General features: G+C 40.1%; 1 protein-coding gene across 4 annotated transcripts in view; it reads left to right on the top strand.

Moving 5' to 3' along the window:
- DYNC1I1 (dynein cytoplasmic 1 intermediate chain 1) overlaps positions 1–26,376 on the top strand; it is a 321,789-nt gene that overhangs the window by 225,656 nt on the left and 69,757 nt on the right. For all 4 annotated transcript variants that reach the window (XM_086695920.1, XM_086695909.1, XM_086695921.1 and 1 more), the window contains one exon: positions 23,473–23,619. In XM_086695920.1, coding sequence (XP_086552046.1) covers positions 23,473–23,619 — 147 coding nt within the window. The remainder of the gene's footprint in view (positions 1–23,472; positions 23,620–26,376) is intronic.

Here is a 26,376-nt window from a genome sequence, read left to right as displayed (position 1 = left end):
AAGTTTTCCCTTTGGCTTAGTCAGCTTTTCCCCCTGCACATGTTTCGTAAACAGAGTGCTCTTGTCAACATTTTAGTAAATTATTTTGCCTTACATGTGGTTTTTAATCTCAGTGGGGGCTGTGTGTGGACACTGATGTCACACACTGTGTTCTTCCACACGAGATGTGTAACAGTTACCCTGGGGCCCTAAAGGCTCCATCACTAAAAGCCTGGCTCCCACTGTCCCTTCCCTTGTGTTTAAAATCAAAGTATCCCACCTTCTGATCCCACAGTGAGGCAACCAGCAAGCAGGTCCTAGAAAAGAATTTTTGTATGGGAACAGTATTAATTTAGTGATGTGTATTATCGTGTGTCCTACCTGCCACACAAATAAAAGCATTCAACTGTGCTAAAATTGCCGCTAGAAGATTGTGCGTGCAAGAGCTCAAAGCTTTTCAGAAAATACGAGACAAAGATTCTGCAAAAATAGAATCAGAAGTTTTCCCACAACAGTTGATGGGATACAAAGGGCGTGACTCTCAAAGGTGGCACAGTATTTTTCCCCTAGAAAGAAACACATTTTGAGTGTTTTCTAAGTATAAAAACTAGAATTGTGGCTTTTAATGTCTGGAAAGAGCTCCACAGTCAAAGCAAATGTGCTCTGTTAGCAGCAAAGTACAAGCACACATGCACGTGTATGCACACGCGCATGCGCGCGCGCGCACACACACACACACACACACACACACACAGAGAAATGTAGGCGAGAGAGGACAGACCCTGTGCACATACTTCATAGCATTCATGGAGATTTCCATCATAAATTTAACTGAATTCTGTTTGAGCAGCAGAGACATTGCTTTGGCCAATGTTAACTACTGACCCATAGTTCTGCATCCATACCCATTTAATATTTGTAACCAGAGATTATATTTTTGTTGCATCTTCTAATCATTTTTAAATGGAAATCCCTAGCTAAGTCAAATTACCATTTTTAAATAGTTTAGCCATGTTGTAATCTAAGGGGTGTAGGAAGGGATTTTTTTCTTTCCCTTTTGCTTTTCGTGTGTACATTGTTTCTCATATATGGGTTAACCCTCTTTCCATGAGACCTATTAATATGCAGAATTGTAGAATCTCAGAGTTTGAAGGAAACTTCGTGATTTTCTGGGCCAACCACCTATTTGATGCCTGAACTCTCTCTAATTCTTCTCGATTCTGTCTTCCCCTGCCAAGTCGTCATCTTGCCTGGCTTGAGCATTGCTCATGCTCCTGTCCCAGAGCAAACCAACCCATCTCTGGACAGTGCTGCAGAGTTTTCCAGTGTGCTTGTAGCAGAATGGCATTTTGTCTTAAAGGATTATGGATCATGGACAGAGGCAACATGACCTTGGAATGTCAAGGGGAACAATCCCTCAAGCAAGGCAGCTGACTTTGGGTTTCTGCAAGAGTGGGGATGAACACATAAATACAGTATTCTCCCTCCCACCCCCTTCGTCATGTGTCTCACCATCTTTGTCCTCAGCTGGCTTTCTTTGACATCACTTCATTGAAGGTGTAACGACGTGGTAGCAACCTATGGCCATTAAAATTGATGAGACTTCACTTTGGGGGAAGGTGACCAGTGGAAGGAAAGTTCTACCTGTGCTCTACCTTTTCTCCTCCCCTGACCTCCCAAGCCACACTTTTGATCATACTGTCTACCTGCTTCATAGCATCTTCTTTAATGTGTTTGCTCAAATTATGAGGACTTGCTAAATTTTGGAACTGGGTTTCGTTGGATTTTCCTGTCTCTATATTGAAGCTGCTGAGACAGGCTTAACACAAACCTCCTGCCTTTAGAACATTATAATATGTTCTCCCCTTTGTGAGGGGGACATCTGAGCCAAGTTCTTTAAAACATCACAGATTCAGACAACATGGAGAAAGAAGGCCAGTTCTCAATCAGATATGGCTCACTAAAGGAGACCTTGATAAATAAATGAATTTTTTTTGAAAAGCAAATAATCACATCCTCTAAACTATTTTTTGTATATATAGGAATTTTCATATATCAGGTTCTCTGCTGATTTGGGGCATTGTTACAGAAATATGAAAATATATGCACACCAAGACTGTGTGATAACCTGAACTAGTAATCAAATGTCAGAGGCCTGACTGCTTTAACGAAGAGTTAGGAAGGTTTTGTTGTCTATATGCTATACTTCGTAAGTGGACTTTTATGAAATGCTTGAGGGACTCAGAAATCATTTGTTCCCCAACACTATTCATTTAGTTAGAAAGTACTATTTTTCAGACAGTGTAAAGGGAAGCCAGTTATCCTTTATTCTTCTGTGGTAATTTCACAGCTTGTTAGGCAGTTCTTGTTTCCTAAAAATAATATCAAAACAAATGGGAGAGAGGGGTCTTGAGCTTCTTATACCTATATTGTTTCAACACCACACTAAAAATATTTCCCTCAAAACCCACATGGATTTCTTATGTTCATATCAGGGATGCTTATCCTGAGAGATCCAAGACTGCTGAATCTTGTCTATCAGTAGAGTGCATTCAAATCATAAGTATCTTAATTACTGCTCTCCACCTCAAAACTCCTCTAAAGCAAGGAAGGATATATGTGAACAAATACATAATATATCTCTATTCTGCATGGTTCCTACTGAAACCTTTTAATGAGCATAAGTATGACTGGTTCCTATCAACAATATTTGGACACATAATTCTGGGACAGCAGAGAACTACTTGATATGATACACCGGGAAGAATGAAAGTGCTGACATAAGGCACGGCTTTCATTTTTACCTACAGAATACAGTTTGCCATACTGTTAAGTTAGTGGAAGGTCAGCGCAAAGAGAAGCACTCTAAGCATCCGTACAACCTATTTTTTGAAAGTCTAATGGATTTTTGTTGCCTAGTTCACATATAACAAAGTAAGAAAGACGATGCCTTGGAAAACAGGCAATATCAGTTAAAGCAAAGTTTAGTATAAATGCCAGGACTGAACATTAGAATTTTTATGTGCCCAAAGCCTGATTCCTTGGAACCTGAATTTTCTATCTCTGGCTCTAAGCCCAAGGGGCCACGATCCATTTCACTACTTCAACCCATTCAGTGACCACCTGTGTTCCAACAGTGAAGTCAGACCAAGAGGAAAGGAGGGTCGCTGGGCTGCCCAGATCCATATTCACTCAAGCCGCTGTATTTATTATTCCACTAGGGAATGCTCTGCCCTTGAAGGCTGATCCGATGAGGGTGGGATCACAGGCAGCAGGTATGCCATGAACAACAAACCCATATTCTTAACATATGTTTAATTTGAGAAACTCTCCTCCTTTAAAATACCTCTTGATTTTAAATCCACATCCTGATTTGCCCACTCTTGTTACCGTTTTCTGCTGCCTGTTCTGAATTAATCCTTTGAGGTGGTCATTCCCCGGAAAGAAACAAGGAAAATGAGAAGAGAGATGTAAAGTTGGGAATGTGAATGAAAGAGAATGGGAGAAAGCCGAGGGAAGGGGATCATTAAGTAAGTCTGTTTTCGTGAGCTAGGTTTCCTTTGAGCTGTGTGAGACAGAAGAGGCAGAAGAAGAGAAATACAAGGAAGAGGCCCTCAAAAGGTTACCCATTAATATCCCTGCTGAAGAATGGAGATCATTTTTGCAGTGGAGCTCAATTTACAGAGATTAGTTTGTTTCTTCATCGTCCTTCATCTCAAAGAATTGATATAATCTAAAAGTGGTTAAAATTATTAAAATAGTTTCCATAGTAGAAAATTAAATGATTTTACTAACTGTCAAAGTCAGTGTTTAAACTGAGATCATTTGAATTATATTTTATATAGTGATCATGTCACTGGGATGTCTAAACATTCTTTGTAAAAGCAATAATCTCTGATTCTGATTTTTCATCCACAGAAAACTGATTGAAGATTAGAAATATTAGCCACCAGTTGCTTTTATTTGTAAAACCTACAGAGGAGGCTGCTTTACTTGACGAATTCTGAATTAAAATACATTCTCCACCATGGAACTGTTAATCCTCTAGGAGACTTTCTACGAGTTTCTTAGCTATATTTTCAGCTCAGAGGATTATAAAACTGCTTCAAATACTTGATTTGGAATATATTTAAAAGGGAAATAGCAACATCTTATGCTATTAAATATATTATAAAATAGAAAAATATTATATTGCTTGATGTCACCGAATTCATTTTCCCTCTATGTATTAGTCCATCTATCTGTCGAATCCTGGCTTTCCTAAGCCACACCAGACTGATTTAATGAGGTCTTGTTAACAGCATAAACCATACATCTATATTTCTCACCCCATCTGCAACTTAAGCTCTCTGGGCTCTTCAAATCCTCCCTCTTGTTTTCTGGGCCTTCCCAGCGGGAGTCACAAGTATGTTCACGAATAAGGTCTCAAGGACGGCCTATGATGCTAAAGGCAGCTTGCTGGACCTCCAGCATCCAAGCCCCACCACTTTCCCCGATGCTCCCACCCCATCAGACACCAAGGGCTTGCCGTCACACACCTCCGGAGCGAGCTTCACAGCCATGTGCTGGCTTTCATTGCTGTGGAGCCATTGTTGCTGATCGTGTTCCAGAGCCCTGAACAGCCCAGCAGCTTCCAGAACAAGCCAGTCAGGGTGTGGTCCACAAACAGGGAGACAGAGATTCTCTCCACTAAGTGTGTAGTCTTTATGTCAAGGAGGCCTTAATAATACATGGCTCCAAAGTTCGTAATACAAAGTACATAATACATAATACATAATACAAAAAAAATACAGTTTTTATATTTTACCAGAAGCACCCTAATGCTATTAGAGTTCTGACAGGCCCACCCCATGCGTCTGCTCTTCATGATTATCCAAATTGCGAACACTGCTTAGGCCCAAACTGGACTCCTGGCTAAGTTAATTTCAGGGTTGAAATGTAGTGATTTTTACTTCAACATCGGAATGGACTGCATTTTATCCAGAACAATTGAACAGACCTTTATTGTGCCTAGCACCCTGCTTAGGTGCCAAGGCCACAATGATGAATATGGTCTGTACCCTGCCTGTGAGGAATGTATCCCTGTTCTCTTAGGTCAAAAACAAGAATGAGCGATCTGCAGTAGATTGCAAGCTATAAAACTGAAATAATTAGTGCATATTTTACCCAGAACACCCCCCACTGTGGGGGTCATCTGACTTAAGACTTAGTGTGAAAAGGTGAAAGTGGTGTGGAGATAGGGATGGTTAGGTTAGTTTGTGGAAACAGCCTTTGGAAGTCTGAGCTAGCTTGCATTAGGAGGGGGGCGACCTCACATGAAGAATACCTACCTCCTACCTCAAGATCCTGCAAATGGTTTGGGGATGGGTGGTGAACCACAGGTATGCCTAAGGCTGGTTCCTATTAGACAGGGAAAACTAGAAACCTCGCCTTCCCTCATCCTTGCTGTGGAATGAAACCAATAAAGTCAGTTACTATTTAGACAAGTGAGTGAATGCTGTCCGTTTGGGAGAGAATGTTCCTGGGGAGGAACTGACCAGTAGAGGCCACTGAAGGGCTTTTGGGGACAGGGGGAGAACACCACTAGACAGTAGTTCAAGTAATGCAAGAATCAATGGCAACTCTGTTAACATCATTAAGTTAAGTCTACCTAAATCAAAGGCACAAGGAAAACCTTACCTTTGCATATATATTTTTGTCATTCTGCAAATAAAACATGTAGTTCAAAATCTGGCACAACGACTGTCTACACAGACTGAATTCTATAGCAGAAAAATACCTAAGAGAAGTTTGTATTGCCAGATGCTTGGCATCATGTAGTCAAAACATTTGAATGTGTTTTAAAATAGTCTTCCAGATGTGTGACAGCTTGTAGCTAGCTATACCCTAGTCTACAGTTTGGAAAGGGGGGTGAAAAACTCAGGTTGTTATTCAAATTATACAGGACAATGAAACTCTCATTGCCTTCCTAGCCTCATTGCCTTAAAAAGTTGAAGGGTTTTTGGGGTTTTTTGGTTTGTTTTGCCTTTTGACAAAGTTCTTCACCTCTACATTTGAGCTGGCCAATATAGACATAGATGGAACTTTCCACAGTACCTCGTATTTGCCATGTGAAAGACATTATCACCACCAAGTTACAGCATTTTCTGACTCCAGGAGTAGTTATTTAGAAATGAAACTTTATTTTGTGTTTATTTTCCCTGCCTCTTGATGTTAACTCCGGATCAGTTTCTTTACATTTTAAGGCTCATGATCAAGAATATGGAATTAAATAAGGAAAAAAATATGTATTAGAGGTTTATTTACCTTTGAACTAGATTTTCCCATAGAAATTCACATTCCTTAGTGAAAGCCTATGTGCTGTGTTAGACCCACCGCAGGAAGCTTATATGTGCAAACAGTAGGTTTTAAATATTTGGTGATCTACTAGAACTGCAGGAAAAATTATTCTGGAGAATTTACACCTTATAAGTCTCGCACAATTATTTCCTCTAGGCCACAGAGAGATATATTATTTGTACTTAAGATAACCAGTAAGTAAATCTGTGGACTTTGTCACTGATGTAATGTGGTGTGGTTGGTTGCCAGATTTAAAAGAAGAGAATGCCTGGGGTATTGAATGCTGAAGTGTTGTTGCGTGTCAATCAAGTTTTCATTACTTATCCCTTATTGTCGTTATCTTAAGTGCAGTGTTAAATTAATTTACAATTATTCCCAATTACTCTTTGATACCAGTTATATATGCTGCCTTGATAGAATTGGCATTAAACAAATACAGTAGGTTGTCATCCCTTTCTGAATGTTACAGTTAAGTCAAAGATAAGACAGGATTCCTGTAATTGCTTTGACTGAGAAGTGGTAGAAATTTGCCCTAAGTGACACAAACTAACCTGCATAAAATATCAGTTGCTTCAAAATAATTGAAAATTTCAAAATGAAAATAGGTAATTGTCCACCACTAAGGTTCCTATGGGTTGCCTGCCAAAATCATCCTGAAACTTTACCTGTGTTGGTGGGAGGAGGATTGGGTGGCAGTTGGAGGTAGTTTGCTGTCATATATATTTTAATGCCAAGAGAAAAACCTGAAAGAGTTTCGACAGAAGGTGTATGGGTCTTGATCAACATGGTGGTTAGTAGCATCTCTAGTGGGAGAGCAGTTCAGGGACTGTGGCCTCGATTTGAAGCATTTATTTTGGAGGGGAAGGTACATGACTTGGAGGTTGTTAATAACAGAACGAAGCTTGGGTTTTCACTGGTAGGATTGCAATATGATGCATGCATCTTTACTTCTGCCTGAAGATTCCCACCCTCTCTTCTTTGTTGGTTGATCTGTTTGCAATGGTAATTGGAGAAAAGAGTTGAGTATGAGATGGGATGCAAGGGAAGTAGAAAGGGGTTTTACATCTCTATTCTGGCTCCGTTTTTGTCTCTATGTGACAGTGAGCAATTCACTCAACTTGGTCAGGAAAATCTGTCACAACAGATTATATTCTGTCTACCAGATGAAAGAGAGTAAAATAGAACCAGCATGCATTTTTAAAGCCTAAACAGGGTCAGGTGAGCATGAGCCTGAATGAGTATGAAGGTTGTAGACTTGAGAGGGATCAGAAGTGTACATGCACACGTGACCATGACTTTGGTTAGTGATGGGTGATGGGAATTGGCTAACCTTACAAATAACTCAAAGTATTTACCCTACCGTTTTTGCAAAATATTTACAAGTTGATCAAATACTTATTGAACACTGTGGTAAGCAGAAAGAATAATGGCCACCCAAAGATGTCTACCTCCTAATACCAGGAACCTGTGAATATGTCCCCTCATGTGACAGTTATGTATATGTGATTGAATTAAAGATCTTAAGAAAAGATCATTCCAGGTTATCTGGGTGGGCCCAATGTAATTTTAAGGGTGGGTCCTTATAAGTGAAAGAGGGAGTCAGGAGAGCCAGGCTTAGAAGGAAGTGTGATGATGGAAGCAGAATCAAAATGATGTGATAGAAGAAAGACTCAACCAGCCATTGCTGCTTTGAAGATGGAGGATGGCTGTGAGCCAAGAAATGGGGCCGGCCTGTAGACTCTGGAAAGAAGGCAAGGAAACTGATTCTCCCCTAGAGCCTCCAGCAAGGAATGCAGCCCTGCTCTCCCCTCAGTTTTAGTCCTCCTAGCCTCCAGAAGCATAGGGTAATAAGCTTGTATTGTTTGAAGCCACTCAGTGTGTGGAAGTGTTACAGCAGCAATAGGAAATGAATACAAGTACCTACTAGTTCTCAGGAACCGTCTCAGGCACAAAGCTCAACACAGAAAAGAAAAGCATACCTCTTGCCCTTGTGAGGCTTACAAGTCCAATATGCCCAGTATTTTGCCCATGAGGACGTTAAGCCTGATAGAATTAACAGGATTTTCACACAGAAAATTGGTCTTGATCACCAGCCCATGAATCTCTACACATCTGTAGTCTATGAATAGGAGGGGTAAAAAAATCCCATCCTGGTCCTCCCACACAAATTTCACATGTCACCCTAAAGACTGCTGTCTTCCAACCAACACAGGAAACAGCTTAATGCCAATCTCCTCGTTTTTATTTATGATAGATCATCTATAGATCTTAGGATGGATCATCTGTAGAATAACAGTCCTGCTTTTGCGTTCTGAAGAGCTGGAGCTACCTAAAGCCATTAAATGAAAAGAACTTTTCCCTCGGACAGTGGCTCTTAACCTAAATGAAGAAAGTACATCCTAAAGGAGTTAAGTCACGTGAGCAAAGTCACACAGCTGTACCACAAGCCCCTGCTAGAATGTGAGTTTCCTGACCCCCTTTTCAGCCTCTGCCCATTTTTCCTACAGACACTACAGTGTCTGGATCCAGCTGGCTTTTTCAAAATCTGAAGTAGGAATGGAGGCCATTTCACTAACCTACTTCCGAGCACACAGTGTGGATTACAAAAGGAAATTAACATGTAAAGAAACCTTTTGGAAACTAAAGAAGCCATGTTAGTTCTCTTGCTATATTATTTGGCTGGTCTCACAGTTGGTGTCATTTTCAAGTGTGGGGCTTGATTTAATAGAGACAGCCAACAATTGTGGATCTAATCAAATGGAGCTCGAAGCACATAACTTTTCAGTGTGAGGGAGCTATAAGAAACATTTGCAAGTTTCGGAGTGGTCTGACAGGAATAAGGCAAAAAGTATTCAAACGGAGTTAGAAAATCAGGCTGAGAGATCTTGTTTTTCAGTTCTGTTATAGTCACTTTGTGAAGTATTGCAGACAATTCATTATAATTTATCACACTGATACTCTTAGATTGGATGAAACCCAAACACAACTGAGTTAGATGCATATTAAATTACCTCTTACTTAAAAGGAGGGTGGTCTCACCAAGGCAGGATGGAGTTCATTAGCAGGCTGAGAAGTTTTTCTTAACTCTTCATCATCTGGTTTCATATTGTTTCTGGTTCCCCAGGAACACTGGACACCTTTCTTTTTTCAACACTTGAGAAATAACGCTGGGCACTTTGTGAATCTCGTAGCAAACTGTAGCAACCAGTTCCAAAAATAAAATGCTCATCATCACAAGTCTATAAACAAAATTCAGATTACTATGAAAAACTGCTGCTATTCTTTACATAAAATCATTTTTTTAGGGAAAAGGAAAAGAAATATTGTCCGTGTGTATTTTTATTTAGATATGCACAAAGTAACGTATTCCACTCCATTATCATAACTGACTGGCATGTATATTGGATTTACTCTGACACATGTGTTTAGGAATTACCATCACATTTCTTTCTTCCAGCTGACCAGCACTATCACCCATATCATCCAATGAAGGACATGGTTCAGACAGGATTCTGTTGACAGACAGCCTTTCATATGGCTCTACACTCTTTTCCCAAAACTAGAAGCTTCAAACTCCATGTGAATGGCCTTTAATTTGTACATTCTGAGTTTTGTGAGGTAGGGTTTTCCCCTGGGAGACAAAAAAAGGACAGAGAAAAATCTCAAAAGTGCTATAAATTTAGCCATTTGATCCCAAAGGATTTTTTATTCATACATTTTTGTTTGTCACTGAATTTGTTTCTCTATTTTGTCACTCTTTTAAAAACCAGCTCCAGATTGGGACACCCGGGTGGCTCAGTCAGTTAGGTATCCGACTTTGGCTCAGGTCATGATCTCGTGGTTTGTGGGTTCGAGCCTCACATTGGGCTCTGTGCTAACAGCTCAGAGCCTGGAGCCTGCTTCAGATTCTGTGTCTCCCTCTCTCTGCCCCTCCCCTGCTCATCATGCTGTGTCTCTCTCTGTGTCTCAAAAATAAATAAACATTAAAAAATTTTTTTAATAAAAAATAAAAACCAGCTCAGGTTGAACACTGGGGAATTTGATACCTATTTATCCTCTGGTCTTCTAAGTACACCTACATGTTATGTTGAGAGGGGATTTCTTTCTGCTTAGAAATGAGCAACCAGGACAGATTTCTAACCCTTTCCACACTCTAGTCTCTCTCGTTCTTTGGGTCTCTTGTTAAACATCAAAGAATCTTCAGTGGGAAAAACATTGGTGTGGAAATTGGGGACTGGGTGGGCCTCGGGATTGGGTGACAATCACAAAAGTCAGTTCACCCTTGTCTCTTGCATCCATCTTTTAGCAGGCACTTACACCATTTTTTTCTGGTCCTTCTCAGCACTTCAAAGTAGTAATGTATCAATAGAACCACCAAGCTAGACACAGTCTAACAGGTCATCTGGTTCATCTCCATGCTGCAGGCATCAGCGTATCTAAGTAATTCCAGGCAGATGAAAAGAGACAAAGACTGCTTCTGCCTTTGTGCCACATCACTTCTTGGCTGGAGGACCTCACTTCCCATTTGTTTCCCCCGAGGTCTGTATTCACCATGTAGTTTTAATATGAGAAAGGACCTATTTTTGCAAAATTCTTTTATTTTCTTGCTAAATTTAAAACGACCCAACTGATTCCATCCACTGTCACAGCTGGCAAAACCACTACAGTCAATCAAAAAACCCATGTGAAGAGCGTTTGCATAGTGGAATGCCTTAGGTTGTTGTTTTTTTTTTTTTTAATGGTCCCCCTATAATTTCTCATCTAAGTGGCTTGGTAATAATCTAATGTGGGACATTCCATGACTCTTTGGGTGGACGCTCCAAATGTAGATTTATTTTATCAGCAGGGGGTTGTTGAGTGACAGACAGAGGGAGGCTGTATATTTTCTTCATCCTTTTTGCATCTCAAGCGTAAAACCCAAATCCTACAAATTCAGAAAGAAATTGTCCACAAAGCAAGACAGATCTATTGTGCAATCGTTTTTAGACATTCTTTGCCAATACAACAGGTCTGAATCTGATCAGCCTGTTTATTATTGTGTTTGTAAAAAAGAATAGCTGATAACCGGATTCTGTTAGATTCAGCTGAAAGCCATCACTGCCTTTTGTACATGGCCAAGGAAAAATTCATAGACTACGAACTGGCTCTTCTTTACATGGTTTACATGGCTTACTCTGTCAAGGTTGGGTGGGGGAGGCAGGAGGCAGGGAAGGGGGTGAGGGACCAGTGTTTCTGAATGCTGTGTTTGCCCTCTTGGTAAGGACTTAGTACTTTTTCAATAAAAAATAAATTTAATTTGTGGCTACACTTCAAGTAAGATGGTTTGATGGTAAAAGGAGAGCAGTCCCAGCTCTGGATTTAGAGAAGTCGTGTGGCTGAGTCCCTTAGCGTCACTTTCATGTGGTCGGGTGTGCCATTCTCAGAAACCACAAACATTTTTGAAGATACTGAACTGGAGACATTCACAATTCTTCCCTCCCTTTTTTCGCTATTAATCCTTCATGTTTTAACAAGTACTGAAGTTAATGCCGCCTACACTCTTTCCTGTCAAATTGGAAGTCTTTTCCTTCTCTCTTGAATAAAGTAATCTGTTCTCTTTAGTTCGTACCCCCATAAGTCAAAGTGGTGAATGTCAACACATGACATATCCAAATATCAACTTCCTTTTTTTTTTTAATTAAGCAGGATTTAGACATTTGATTTGAAGAAAGCTGGTGCTCATTAACATATAAAGCAACCCCTATATTCATCTCTTCCTATGCTTTTTTGTCCTTTTTATAAAGCAAAAGTTCACTTTCAGCTTGCAACACAATCCTATTCCAGCCCAGGCATAGCAACTGGATTTCTTATTCCCTGAAAAAGACACACTAAATGATGAGTAAATGATTAGAAGTCTGTACTGAGAAAGCTTCTTTGACCTGAGCATGTTTTAGTGAGCCTTATTTCCAGATATGGGGGTACAGCCCCACCTTGCTTTATCCATAGTAAAGTTTTTAGAACAAATTTATAAAAATGGACTGTGTGTGTGTGTGTGTTATAATCCCCTTTCACTAACTGACCTGGAACTCGGGTTTCTTTTTGTTCAAATGTTTGTAAGACCTAAAAAGATTTTTGTCTAGGCCTAATGATAAGAAAAAAAATTAAACCCAAGTTGAGGGACATTCTAGGAAATTCCTGACCACCAGTGCTCTTCAAAACAGTTAAAATCATCAAAAACAGGAGAAGTCTGAGAAATTGTCACAGTCTAGAGACACCTTAGGGGACATGATGACTAGGTGATGTGTCTCCTGGATGGAATCCTGGAGCAGGAAAAGGGCATTGGGTAAAATTTAAGAACACCTGAACAAAGCATGGATTTCAGTAACAGTGTATCGATATTGGTTTATTCCTTGTGAAAAATGTGCTATATGAATGTAACAACAGGGAAGGTGTTAACAGTAGGGAAAAGGGTGTGAGGTGTATGGAAACTGTTCTATCTTCACTACTTTTCTAAAAATCTAGAACTATTATAAGGAATTTATGAAAAAATAAAATATAAATTTGTGCCAACTTCTCTATAGAACTCTTACTAGTTGTGATGACTAAAATAGGATTGGAATTTAAGAAACAAACTGGATGAACGTATGGGAAGGTGGGGGGGAGAAGGGAGAGGGGAACAAAGCACAAGAGACTCTTAATGAAGGAGAAACAACTAAGGTTGACGGAGGGAGAGGTGGGAGGTTGGCTGGATGGGTGATGGGCATTAAGGAGGGCACTTGTTGTGATGAGCACTGGGTGTTGTATGTAAGTGATGGATAAATGAATTCTACTCCTAAAACCAATATTGTACTTTATGTTAACTAAAATTAAAAATATATATATTAATTAAAAAAGGGGGGTAGGAGCCACTTTTCCTTTTATAAACCAAGGTTGTAAAGGAAACAAACTTTCCTTTTATAAAGAAATAGGAATTTCCCAGTTGTTGTTCAGTGTAACACCAGGTGGGTCCTATCCAGGCCAACACCTAGCACAAGGAATGTTTCCAATGCTTTGTGCAGGTGATAGTCTGAAGCAGTTACTTTCTAAGAATGACTTTGCATTTTATTTATTTTTTCAATGTTTCTTTATTTATTTTGAGAGGAGGGAAGGAGCAGAGTGGGAGGGAGAGAGAGAATCCCAAGCAGGCCCCAGGCTCAGCGCAGAGCCCAGTGCAGGGCTCAGTCTCACAACCATGAGCTCATGACCTGAGCCAAAATCAAAAGTCGGTTGTTTAAACAACTGAGCCACCCCAGACATCCCAGAATGGCTTTGCATTTTAAAGGATTTTTTGCCAAGATTTTCCACCTTGCTGTTGGGTTGGTCTTGTTAATGCTTTTTCAGGGGCACTCTTCCCTTCTACAATAATTAATAACAATTCACATAATTATTTGGGGGATAAACACTCATTTACGAAGAAATTGTTGCATTGGAACGGCATTTTTGGTTTGGCTGCATAGTGACAAGATGAAAACACAACACTTTTCTCCCAAAGCAGTGACAATAAATACAGAGCTTGTCAGTAGTGATGCAATCGGTTTCCAGCTGCTAGCTGTTCAGTAGACTCCTATGAAATGATTAATTGGTCTCAATCAGTTCGCAGCAGGAAGTACCCACCTCATGGTAAATATCACCACAATTGGTACTAATTAGCTCTGTTGTCACCTGTCACAACTGGTAGGCTAAGAGCTGAGTCACGTGATCATTCTCTATACCGGCAACATAAGTCCAACCGGAGAGGGGTTGGAGACTCAAGGCCACTGTAGCAGCCAGGGTGCCCCAAATCCCTGTCTGCCATGCGGGGATGAATGAGGCTTAGTCAGTGATTATCAGCCCGCAGTGTGAAGTCAGAGGCGTGGCACTTAGGAGCGGGAGTTTGTGTACCTCCAAGAGAAAATGCACCTGGTTTTCAACTGATACAATGTTTCGTGGCACACTGGCTTCTAAATCAGCCAGCCTGTAGTTCAAATCTGGGCTTTGTCACCTGGTATTCATTTGATCCAAGTCAGTGGCTTTATGTGTCCATGCCTGGGTTTCCTAATCTGAAATAATGAAGGCAAAAATTACTCACCTAGTAGGACTGATACAGCAATATATACCAGGTTTGGCACTTAGTAGGTACTCAAAAATTTTGGAACACCCCCGCAGCGCATAACAATGTAAATGGTGTGACAATGATGATGTTTGTTATCCTTCTTACTAATAAATAAGAACTTTCAGATGTTTGGTGCCAGTGTGAAGAGTGATGCTGAAGGGAAGTTGGGAACCAAACCTTCACTGCCCTTTTTATTGATCCTATTCTAAGAGCTCAATCTTTTAGGAAGGGAGAGGAAGAAGAAAGGGGAAGGAAATGTAAAAGCTAGCAAATAAAATTGAAGGGAATTAAGCAAGGCATTGTAGCAGATGAACAATTATTATACTACATGTGTCTCTGTTGGGCAGGTTGTGACCAAAGCATGTGATCCATGAAGGAAACAACCCAGGCATGGCCTATATTGATGCAAAAGGAAACGCATCCCACTGTGACTGGGTCATAGTCTACAAATTCATTGTTTTCGACTTGGGTTCTCCAAACTTCTCAACAACAATTCAACAAGATCCTGGGCATGTGTTAAATCCATGGACCACCAGGCCTCTTTGAAATCCTCATTCAGTAGTTCCAGGCTGGGACCCAGGAATCTGTTTTTAATAAACTCTCTAAGTGCTTCTTGTGTTCAGATAAGTTTGAGAACCACTGATTTAAAACCGTACTTTTCACTTAACTACGCATGAAATTTCCTGTGGAACTTTTAAAAATTTTGATGCCTGAGTCCTACCCCCAGAAATTGATTTAGTTGGTGTGGGATGTGCCTTGAGCATGAGGAATCTTTTTTTAAGCTCTTCAGATGATGCTAAGGTACAAGCAAATTTGGAGTAACAATGATTTATAACACAGTCTAAGGGGTCCACACACCTATATGGATGATACAGGTGAATGATGAGTAAGTAAAAATTAGATACAAAGTCACATCACATATAAGTAGTTTCCCAGCACTGATTCAAGGTGTGAAATGTGGTTAAAAAAAAAAAAAAAAAAAAAAAAAAAAAGAATCTGATTTCAGAAAACTTTTTGGGAATAGTGTGCAGATTATCCCATTGCCCTGAAATTTTGTGGTATTCAGAAGTACTTGCACTGAATGTACTACCAACTACAATTTAGATCCTAATGTCACCCAAAATTGCAGTGCTTGCCATGCATATGAACGACAATGTGACATGAATCTAATCTTGGTCTTTATTGCAGTCATTTCTGGTGCCAACATTGCACCATTTTCCCTCTTCCTTCTCTTCCTCATTATCCAAACTTATTAAATATCAGGACTTGGAATTGCCACCCGCAACAGGAAGTATAACCAGCCATGAAGGTCTGTGGAACAGGAAATAGAGTCAGTGTCCCAGACAGGAAGCAGGGCTTGTCAAAAATAAGGACTCCAAAGAGTTAAACCATGTAACAAAAGGTGCAGTAACACTTCTGGAGACAGTTTGTCAACCTCGATTATCAAGGCAGGAGCAAGCATTACTATGAGAATTGCTTAGGAAGGATTCGTTAAGCAAAATGAGGAGTCCTCTGGACCTTCACTTTCCACAGGAATGTTTCTCCAAATCGCAAAGTAGTCATGTGTGGCACTATATGGGGGCATATTGTTTATCAGTCTTAAACTGCATTACTAAATTCAAATCTTCCAACAGCCCCAGGGAACAGAGGCAAAGAAAATGACCTGCTTGTAGGCAGGGCGAGAACTATCATTCTCCTGTTATGAATTGAGAATTCAGACTCCCATTAGGATGGCTACTATAAAAAACAAAACAGGATGAAAGTAGAAAATGACAAGGGCCGTCAAGCATGTGGAGGGATCAGAACATTTGTGCATGGCTGGTAGGAATGTAAAATATAACCTCTATAGAAAACAGTATGACAGTTTAAAAAAATTAGAAATGGAGTATGATCCAGCAATTCCACCTACAGGTATATACCCCAAATAACTGAAAGCAGGATCCTGAAGAAATATTTGTACGTACACCCATATTCATAGTAACATTATTCATAATAGCCAAAATGTGGAAGCAATCCCTAATGTCCACTGACAGGTAAACAGATAAACAAAGTGGGAGCATAAACATACAATGGAATATCAGTCAGCCTTAAAAGGGAAGGGAATTATGGGACCTGCTACACCATGAGTGTAGTAACATTTGGAGCATTACATGGGTGTACTAACACCATTAGCACATTGTGTTGAGTGAGATAAACCAGTCACAAAAGGACAAATACTACACTAGTCCATGTATGTGAGTCTCCCAGAGTAGTCAAACTCATAGAAACAAAGTAGAATGGTGGTTGCTAAGGGCTTAGAGGAGGAATGAGGAATTAGTGTTTAGCGGACATGGAGTTACAGTTGGGGGAGGTGAAAATGTTCTGAGATGGATGGCGGTGATGGTTGCACAACAGTGCGGGTGTACTTAATGTCACTGAGCTGTACACTTAAAAATGGTGTAACATTTACACCAATGGTTAATGGTGTAACATGAGGGGCACCTGGGTGGCTCAGTCATTAAGCGTCTGACTTCGGCTCAGGTCATGATCTCGCGGTCCGTGAGTTCGAGCTCTGCGTCAGGCTCTGTGGCTGACAGCTCAGGGCCTGGAGCCTGCTTCAGTTTCTGTCTCTCTCTCTCTCTCTCTCTCTCTAAAAAATAAATAAACATTACAAAAAATTTTAAATGGTTAGCATGATAAATTTTATGTGTATTTCACCATAGTTTTTTTTAAATAAATAATTTGAAAATGTGCACAAAATAAAAAAAATAAGGCTTAGAAGATTCACACAGCTAGCAGGCATCAGAGCAGGAGGTCAGCTTTAGGGACTTCAAGTGTGCCAACCCTCCCTTTCCACCTCAGTGCCTCTCAAAGAGTAGAAATTGAAGGAAATGTTCAAGGGGAAGTAAAAAAAAAAAAAATCAAATAACTTTGTTTGAGGAAAGAATGATCAAAATAGTCCAGACAATTGTCCCGAAGATAAATAAGGTTGGTAAGCTCCATGAAATCAGAAGGTGTCTGCACACTAACTCTTTTAAAAATTGAGATAAAATTCACCCTTTTAAGGTATAGAATTCAGTGGGGGGTTTTTTTAGTGTATTCCCCAAGTTGTGCCACGATAACCACTACATCATTCTAGAAAGTTTTTATCACCCCCAAAATAAACCTTATGCCCATTAGTAGTCACTCCCCATTGTCCCCCTGACCTCCATGTTAAGCAACCGCTGATCTGCTTTCTGTCCCTATGAATCTGCCTATTCTGGACATTTCGTATAAATAGAATCATACAATATGTGGCCTTTTGTGACTTGTCTCACTTAGCATGATGCTTTCAACGTTCATCTATGTTATAGCCTGTATCAGTACTGTGTCCCTTTTTATTTGTGATTAATATTCCATGGTATGGATTTACCACATTTTATTTATCTACTCCTCAGTTGATGGATGTTTGGGTTATTTGCACTGTTTGGCTATAATGAATAATGCTGCTGTGAACATGCGTGTACAAGTTTCTGCATTGTCAGATGTTTTCAGTTATCTTAGGTGTATACCGAGGAGTGGAATTGTTGGATCATATGTTAACTCTGTGTTTAACTTGTTCAAGAACTGCCAGCATGTTGTCTAGAATGGCTGCCTTATGTTACATTCCTATTGGTATTGTGTGAGTGTTCCCATTTCTCCATATCCTCACCAGTGCTTGGTATTCCCCCCTTTTTTGGTTCCCCCCACCCCCAGCTTTTTTGAGGTGTAATTGACATGCAAACATTTTTAAATCATAGCCATCCTCGTGGGCATCTCATTGTGGTTTGTCCACCAACTTTGTATTCTCAGTACACAGTCCAGGTCTGTCTCTTGGTACACAGAAGCATCTCACTACTGAAAGGTACAAAAATCCCAAGGGATCATAGGAAAGATGATGATAATGAGAGGTTCCTAATCTTTGGGAAATCAAATATTAAAATCAGCTGCTTTTTTTTTTTTTTTTTTCATATAAACTGAGTCAAGAGGTAGCAAGCAAGCTCATTTAGTCATTGCTCCTGGGCACTTCCATTACTAATGGGGTGAGAACTTTCAGTAGATGGTCACTCTTAGAGTTTAGATGAATGAACTGTGCACCTTGGGATAGAGACTTAGACAAAAGAAAAGAGAGCTCTGAAAGGAAAAGAGACCCGTTCCTTCATTTCAATTAAAGTTAAGTGCCCAATTCATGACTCATGTCTTGGCTTTACCACCTTCGCACCTTCCATGTTGTCAGATGCCTGGTGCTACATGATTGCCTGTAAGAGGGGTTTTCGACAGCAGTTTTCTCTAATTATGCGTGTTTTCATTAACAAAAGAAATATCTTTGTGGGTTTCTTAGGTACTTGCAGAAATCTATTCTAGCTCACTAGTAGCCAGAAGCATCTGATCTGTCTGCCTCACAGCCCTCTGACAGTTAAGCATTTACTTTTAGGCAAATAAAATGTCAGCCACCATTAAAGAGCATATGGCAACAATATGGCCATTCCCTCTTGGGACCAACCTCTCCCCAGAAGAGATGGTACTTGAAATAGGAGATGCTTTTGAATGCAGGACCCCTCTCCCCACCAACCCAGGCACGGTGGCTGGGGAGTGGGCAGGGTGCCATACACAAAAGGACTCGGGCAACCGTATCAAACGTGAACATAAGGAGCAAGCTGCCCAACCAACAGTGACCAGAGGCTATTTGCCCTGGGCATCTGGGTCTGTGGTTAAGGGGAAGTACCGACCCTCAACTGGCCAGGATTAGCTCTATAAAATAGAAAACAGCCCCCAGAGCCGCTGAAGGAGGGGTTGGGGCCGACTGCAATTGATGCTGTGTGTGTCGGGAGTGAAGGGAGACGTTGAAAGTGGCGTCTCCACCCGTCTCGTCTCTGAATTCACCCTGTGAATGGGGGAACACAAACTGCCTTTTCTTGAAATAGATGATGAGGGTATGGAATCCTTTATAGTGGGTCAGCTCGTGTGCAAGTGAACGTGTGGCAACAGGCATAGGGGAAGAGGCTGCCTTTGCGGGGACGGCCAGTAACCATGCGGTCTGCTCAAGATTGAAAAATAAAGTTTCCCCAGGACCATCTGGGCTGCCATGTCTGCGTAGGAAACCAGAACCTGTCACTAGAGACGCCCTGATCCTTAAAACATAGTCTCAAAACCTTGCTTGTCCTGATTTGATGGAACTATGATACAGAAATAATCAAAATGTGGTGCTTGCCCCCTTGGATACAGTGGTTCTTGGTGTGATACTGTCTCTGTGTCACCTGTGTTGGAATATATCAGGTCACACTCACCAGTTTTACATCAAGTTTTTAACGTACTAGTAACTAGTTAATCATATTTCTGAGCCATATTGATGAAATCACTAGCCTTATAAAAACATTCGACTGTGGTGTCAGAAAAACTTATACTGATTAGACATTAACATTATCCAGAAATTCTCATCAACTTTAGCACTATTTTTCCACTCGTGTAAACTACTTGATTTGAATGTTTAAAGGCATATGCTGTTTCTCAAAATAAATCTAAGCCTCTTATATGTTAAAGAATAAAATAAAATAAGTAATAAGTTAAAACTCCAAAAATATCTATATAGTTACATATTCTTATAAAACTAAGAATAACAAGGTAGGGAAGCTTCTTGTTTTCAATTAATTTTGCTTGTCTAAATTGTATTTACCATACAACTTAATAGCACTTTATTATGACCCTGAATAACTGAATTAATTACAAAATTTTAAATGCTTAGGAAAGTGATGACATTTTTTAAAGTAACATTAATATTATTGATAATGTTTTCCATAAAATATGTCTTCAGAAAATGTAGTGTGCAAATGAGAACAACAAGAAAACCCACGTATTTTAATAGTGTCAGTCAATGCTTCTGGAATGCTGTTTTTACCCTTTACCAAATCGATATAACTGACAGGATGATATCATCCTTTGCTGTCTATGCTGACAGTCAATAAATTCCAAGACAATTGGCAACAACAAGTAGATCAGGAGCTGTACGAAGAGCAGGAGATCACAGGGGTTTTTCCAAGACTTTATTCCTCGGGGTTGATGCAGACTTTCCAAATAAGAAGAAGAGCTTTCTCTGCAATTAGGGGACTGTTCCCATGTGACTGACAGAACCTAAACATTTGGATGAAAAATAAAAAAATTCAGTCAATCATCCAAATGTTTGTCACCATTACATCAAACATTGGGGCACTTAAAAACATCTCAAGAAATGACTAAATTTTAAACTTTACATCTAGATAATTGAGATCATACTGCCTTAGTGTTTCCATATGAATGATAGTATGTCAAGTGTAGCATACCCTGGAGATCTGTTTTGCACCTTTATAGTCTATAATATGTAGAATGCATATTATAATTAATGTATGGAGCTTAAAATATAAGTGAAATTGACAATCACATAACTACTCTTCCATTTCTAATCTTCCAAATATAAAAATAAATGTGTCTACTCTTTTTCCTCATGGAGATGTTGTAAAGATTGATTTGCAGCAAAACAAAGTAGACTCTCGTAGCAGAACTCCAGGGCTCTAAGGGATTGTGACTCTGTTTAGCATGAATTTGACTTTTTGTCAAATGCAAATAGAATTCTGATTTCAAGAGTGGGAGTTTTTATCACATTTAAAATTTTTTGAAATGGTTTCATTAGTACTCAGTGGGCATCATTGTGTTTGATGAATGAATGAGTGAATGAATGAATGAATGAATGAAAAACAAGTGAATGAATGAAAAAGTAGGAATTAGAAAGCATTCTCACTTCCTGGAGTTGGATTCTAGGTGATTGACAACTATGCGTTTCGGTTTCGTAGAAGAACATCCACTGCTTACTTTTCTCTAGTTTAGACTCTTAGCAAACTGTTCAAAGTTTGGAACAGTGTTTGCTGGGAATTAACTCAAACACAAAAGCAATCAAGTGGTTGAGTTCTAGATTTTCCTAATTTAATGGTATTCCTTTATCCATATTGATTGGAGCTTTGGTAAATTCAGTTGCTGATACCACCTGGATAATTTTAAGTCTGAAGCTTTAAAGAAAATGTTTCCAACATAGCTCAAACAACATAAGAATTTCATCAGTTGAAAACTAAGAATCGTTTCTGTGGGATGTGTAAAACAAGAAGCTGACCAGCATTATTTTCTTTTTCTTTAATTCAGTATCATTATTGAGAGTTATTCTTGAACTTTATGAAAACCAGATTGGGGCACAAGCATGTTCTCCATCTAATCGTGTTCAAGGAATTGGAACTGAAAATCATTCAAACTAGGAAAACATGACACTGAAAAATAGTCTGCATTCTTTATTCTACCTCAGCATAGCTGAGGCTGCTTCAGACAAGGAAGAGTTAGGTTGATAGTCGATCTGATCTTTTTAGAAATGGATGTCTAGCTTCCCAGTCAGGAAAAGATCATAATGTTTTTTCATTCACTTTCCTACTTTGCTGGCTTATCAGCTACAACCTTTGATCCTCTCCCATTTTTCTTCAGAATGCTGTGATTTCTCACTGTTGCTCGTGGGAATAATTCCAAACAGTGCCTGCCATTCAAGGCCCTCTCTTGTCTGGCCCGAGTGGCCTTTTAAGCCACATTCCCTACCGTCTGCCTCTACCATGCAACCTTCTTCCCAGCCAAACAAGACTGTGGGCTGTTCACCAGCCTCTGTTTGGGTGCCTGTAATCTTCTCCCTATCATCTCATCTCCCAGGAGTGCCTGCTTCTTTTCCTCTCCACGTGCTGAGTGTTCCACCTGTATTTCAAGGGGTGATTCATTCCCATTCATGAGGTCTCTTGAACCATCCACTCTTTCCACGCTCCTCTTTTCTCCCCTCTCCCAGCTAATCTTCCACACTCACCTCCCCCCCACACACACACAAAGACATACATGCACACACACGCATGCTGCTGTGATTTAGTCATGGCATGAATCACGTTCACACACTTGTGTGTGCAAATTGTGCAAGGATATCAAACCCAAGGGACAAGTGAGGACAAAGATCCACCTCACTCTCCACTAGCCATGGCAGGCACCTCTCCCACGTGACTATGTCTATGCAAAGAGGCACCTTTTTCTATTTCATATGAAGGCTTGGACTAGCACGTATGAACTAGCAGCAAATGCAGTTTTGGTCATCAGCATGCATGCTTTTTAGTTTCCTTTATCAGGGCGCAAGTTTATTGAGGGCAATGACTACCTTTGTATTCCCATTATGCCTGGTACAGTGCCTTTCTTATACACAAGGTCATTCATTGAACTTAATTGGAAGGATGAAATGCATTTCTTAAAAATAATTGCTTCCACATATAAATAAATGCAAACATGAAAGCTCTATGGGAATAAAAATGGACTTTTTAACAAATGTGAAACAGCCAACTTAACCTGATTTTAAGTGTATCCTGGTCCTAAGTAATTTCCTATATAATGTAGTGTCCAGTAGTCTTTTGTGGAATTTCAAAAACCACATTCGTGATGCTATGACAGGCCCTGGTAGAGTTGGACTGAAATCCACTCCTGACTTTGTTAAAATAGGGCAAAGAATAACATTAAGAATTGTCTGAAGTGGGCAGGATTAAGGTCAGGAGAATGCCCATGGGAGGTGAGGGAATTTAGGGAGGAACCAGTTGATCAGTCTGAGGTCAGTATACTTCCTAGAAGTCTACATTAAGCCAAAAACAAAAATCCCAAAAAAGCACCACGTCTCAAAGTCCTTGAGGCTTTGCCAACACTGTACATAGTATAATTTCATGTAGCCATGCCCTCAGAGTAAAGAATTACTTTGTAAAGATTTTAGTGGAGAATTAATATTTGAGGACATGGCCAGGACATCAAATTTCAAGTTTCAAGGGGTAACCGTTGACCAACTTTCTCAAGAAAAAAGTCTGCATTTAGGTACAAAATGATCTACTAATTTTGCATTTAACAACTGCTTTTTGTTTTCCAGGATGTGTTGAGTTGATGTGATGAACTGTTTTCTCTTCAGGAAGAAACAAGCCTTCTCCAACCATTTCACAGTACACATTTCTCCCCCTTTCTCCTCCCAGTCCTCTGTGATGTCAGTGTGCTTCGCTCGTTTCCATCCCAACTTGGTGGTTGGTGGGACTTACTCGGGCCAGATTGTCCTGTGGGATAATCGCAGTCATCGAAGGACACCAGTGCAGAGGACACCCTTGTCAGCTGCTGCACACACTGTAAGTCAGCTTTTGTCACTTCCCTGTCAGCCACCCAAGCCCTGTAAGGGGATGACTGATGGAAGTACGGATGCGGTCAGTAACTCCAAGCCAGAATGTATGTAATTTATAGTGACCGTAACCTGACTGACCAATAAAGCAGCGTGAAAAGTAGGCGAAGGAAGCACTGAATTTGGAAAAAAAAAAAATCTCTTAATGGTCTACAAGTTTCCGCACATCTAAAGGATCTCTTTGGATCCAAAGACCATCGGTGAGGTGAGGATGGATTAAAACTGAAAAAGACACAGGGAGAAACTTTGGAAGAGGCATCGGTGAAATTGCTGTAAAGTAACCCTTCACGTTAACAGTATAACATGGAAACTCGTATTTTCAAATGGGCCCTGAGGAGTAAGCATTTCATGTCGAGGGATGGTATACGGGACTTTTGCCAACAGTCCTTTTCCATTTGTGATTTGAGGGAGTGCTATGACTTTAAATTCTGGAATGCATGGTTGTAAGTTTCAACGGTAAAGTCTACAGTGACAATATAATCCCTCGGGTTAAAAGTCAACATCTCAAAACCATTACCCACAATTTAGCAGAAGAGGTTCAGTATAGTGTTCATAAGACAACTACTCTGTCATTTCCTTTAAGAGAATGACAGGTGTGTTTAGCAGTTGTTAAGAGGAATGAGAAGACAGGCATGTCTCCATCAATCCTTGCTACCTTGACATTCAGAGTAACTGATGTTCTTTCTCTGAAATGCCCAAATTATGCCCAAAAATACAGCTCTACTATTGTTTCAATTTCCTTAATGTGGTCGCCTCATTTGTTTCATCAGCTGGCCTCAAAACCATTCTAGCTTTAAAAAAGGACTGGAGCTGCTTTAGCTAAGACCATGGAGAGGAAAATTCTTCCATTCTTGTAAGATTGACAATGGGAAGTGACAAATACCAAGTCAGCCCTAATTCTGATTGACTTGGGCCTGAGACACATGCAGGTGAAACTAGTTCTTGGGAATCTTGGAAAATTGCTCTTGCCTACCCCATTTCTCCAAACTAATAACAGAAAATTGTGACCCAGGAGAAGACGGCTTGATGCAGGTGTTTGCTCAAGTAGCATGAATCCTCTTCCTGGCTGTATGTGCATATCTGGTGTGTTTATGAGCCTATCTTGTGAAATTGCAAATATTATAAATCCAAATGTTACAGCAATAAGCTTTTGGGGAAAATCCATATCCAGGAGCTCTTCCAAAGAGTTAAGCTTTCTTTTTCAAGTAACTTAGGATATGATCATCACAGCTAAAATACGATTATTATCGGGCACCTGGGTGGCTCAATCGGTTAAGCGTCCGACTCTTGCTTTCAGCTCAGATCATGATCTCACTGTTCATGAGATGGAGCCTGGCATTGGGCTGTGCGCTGACAGCACGGAGCCTCCTTGAGATTCTCTCTCTCCCTGTTTCTCTGACCCTTCCCCACTTGTGAGAGCTCTCTCTCTCGCTCTCTCTCTCTTTCCCCCAAAATAAATAAGTAAACATTAAAAAAAATTTAAAATATTATTATTATCAAACAGTAACATATTTCTGTTTGAAAAGAAAACTTTTTTTTCCTCTTTTGCTGCATTTTGTTGAATCCATAGCTAAAAGGGCACAGTTAATTTTGTGACTGCCTTTCAACTTCCACTAATGCCTGGCTGATTGGTACCAGGATCAAAAGTGGTTAAGGAAAAAGAGGCCTGCCACAGATTACTAATTTCCTTTCACACCCACCACACATATGCATTTGGGACAACAGGAAATCCTAATTAAAGCAAAACCCTTCTGCCACACAGTAAGTTTATTCCTTAAATAAATAAAAACAATCTGGCATCTATACTGGAAAAATGAGCTGTAGCATTGAGTTTTTTTCTTTCCATTAAATAGAGTTTTGTGTGTGTGTGTGTGTGTGTGTGTGTGTGTAGGCATGCCCACGTGTCTACTTCTGGTTTCTTTACATCTCTCTCTTTTCTTTTAAGCCAAGTTTTATTACTCATGAAAGCACAGGCCAGTAGTACTGATTAAAGCCAGGGAGGGGCTACCATGCACATTCTTACTCCAGGCAGTTGGCTCTATACATTCTTCTAGATGTTTTCCTTTCCCTTCTATACGCACCCTTAGGAGTCCCAGTCCACTAGGATTTTAGTGCTTTGCGTTGATGCTTGGTGGTTAACCAAGAAACCCCATTGGACTCTTGCTGAAAAACACTAGGTGGATTTCAGATTCATAACAGTGTTTGGACCTCCCCTTCCATTCTTCTGTCTGCTGTTTTTAGGTGAGAATTTGTTTCTTCCATTCTCCTAGTTGATTTGAATGCTGTGTGACTTGGGCCTTGAGTTTGAATGCTCACTGCTGCAGGTTTTGCACACACCAGAGGCTTGGGAAAAACCCTTGTCCACAGTCCCACAACCAGTCGGTCCTCTTGAAATTTAGAGACCTGATCAAGATACCATTGAGTTTCAGATCCCTGCCGTACTCACCACTGTCCACATCCACCAAAGCTGATTGAAAATTTCTGCAGGAATATGGTGTGGATAAGACCTAGGGGTTTATTTAGTTGGATGCCCATCAGCATGGTAAAAGAGAGGATGACACAGTTGCCAAAAAAGCAAATGTAATCTTAGCATACAATACCACTGGTGTACTTTTTATCATATGAGAGGGGACAATTCAACACTCCCTAGATTTCTATATTCTCTTGGCCAGAATATAGGTCGACATTTGTGTTTCTTTCTCATAAC

The sequence above is a fragment of the Puma concolor genome, chromosome A2 (assembly GCF_028749965.1).
Source record: "Puma concolor isolate L17-30 chromosome A2, mPumCon1.1.hap2, whole genome shotgun sequence".
Taxonomy (NCBI): Eukaryota; Metazoa; Chordata; class Mammalia; order Carnivora; family Felidae; genus Puma; species Puma concolor.
Note: the sequence above shows the minus strand (reverse complement) of the source record. Positions and strands in the feature narration are given on the sequence as shown.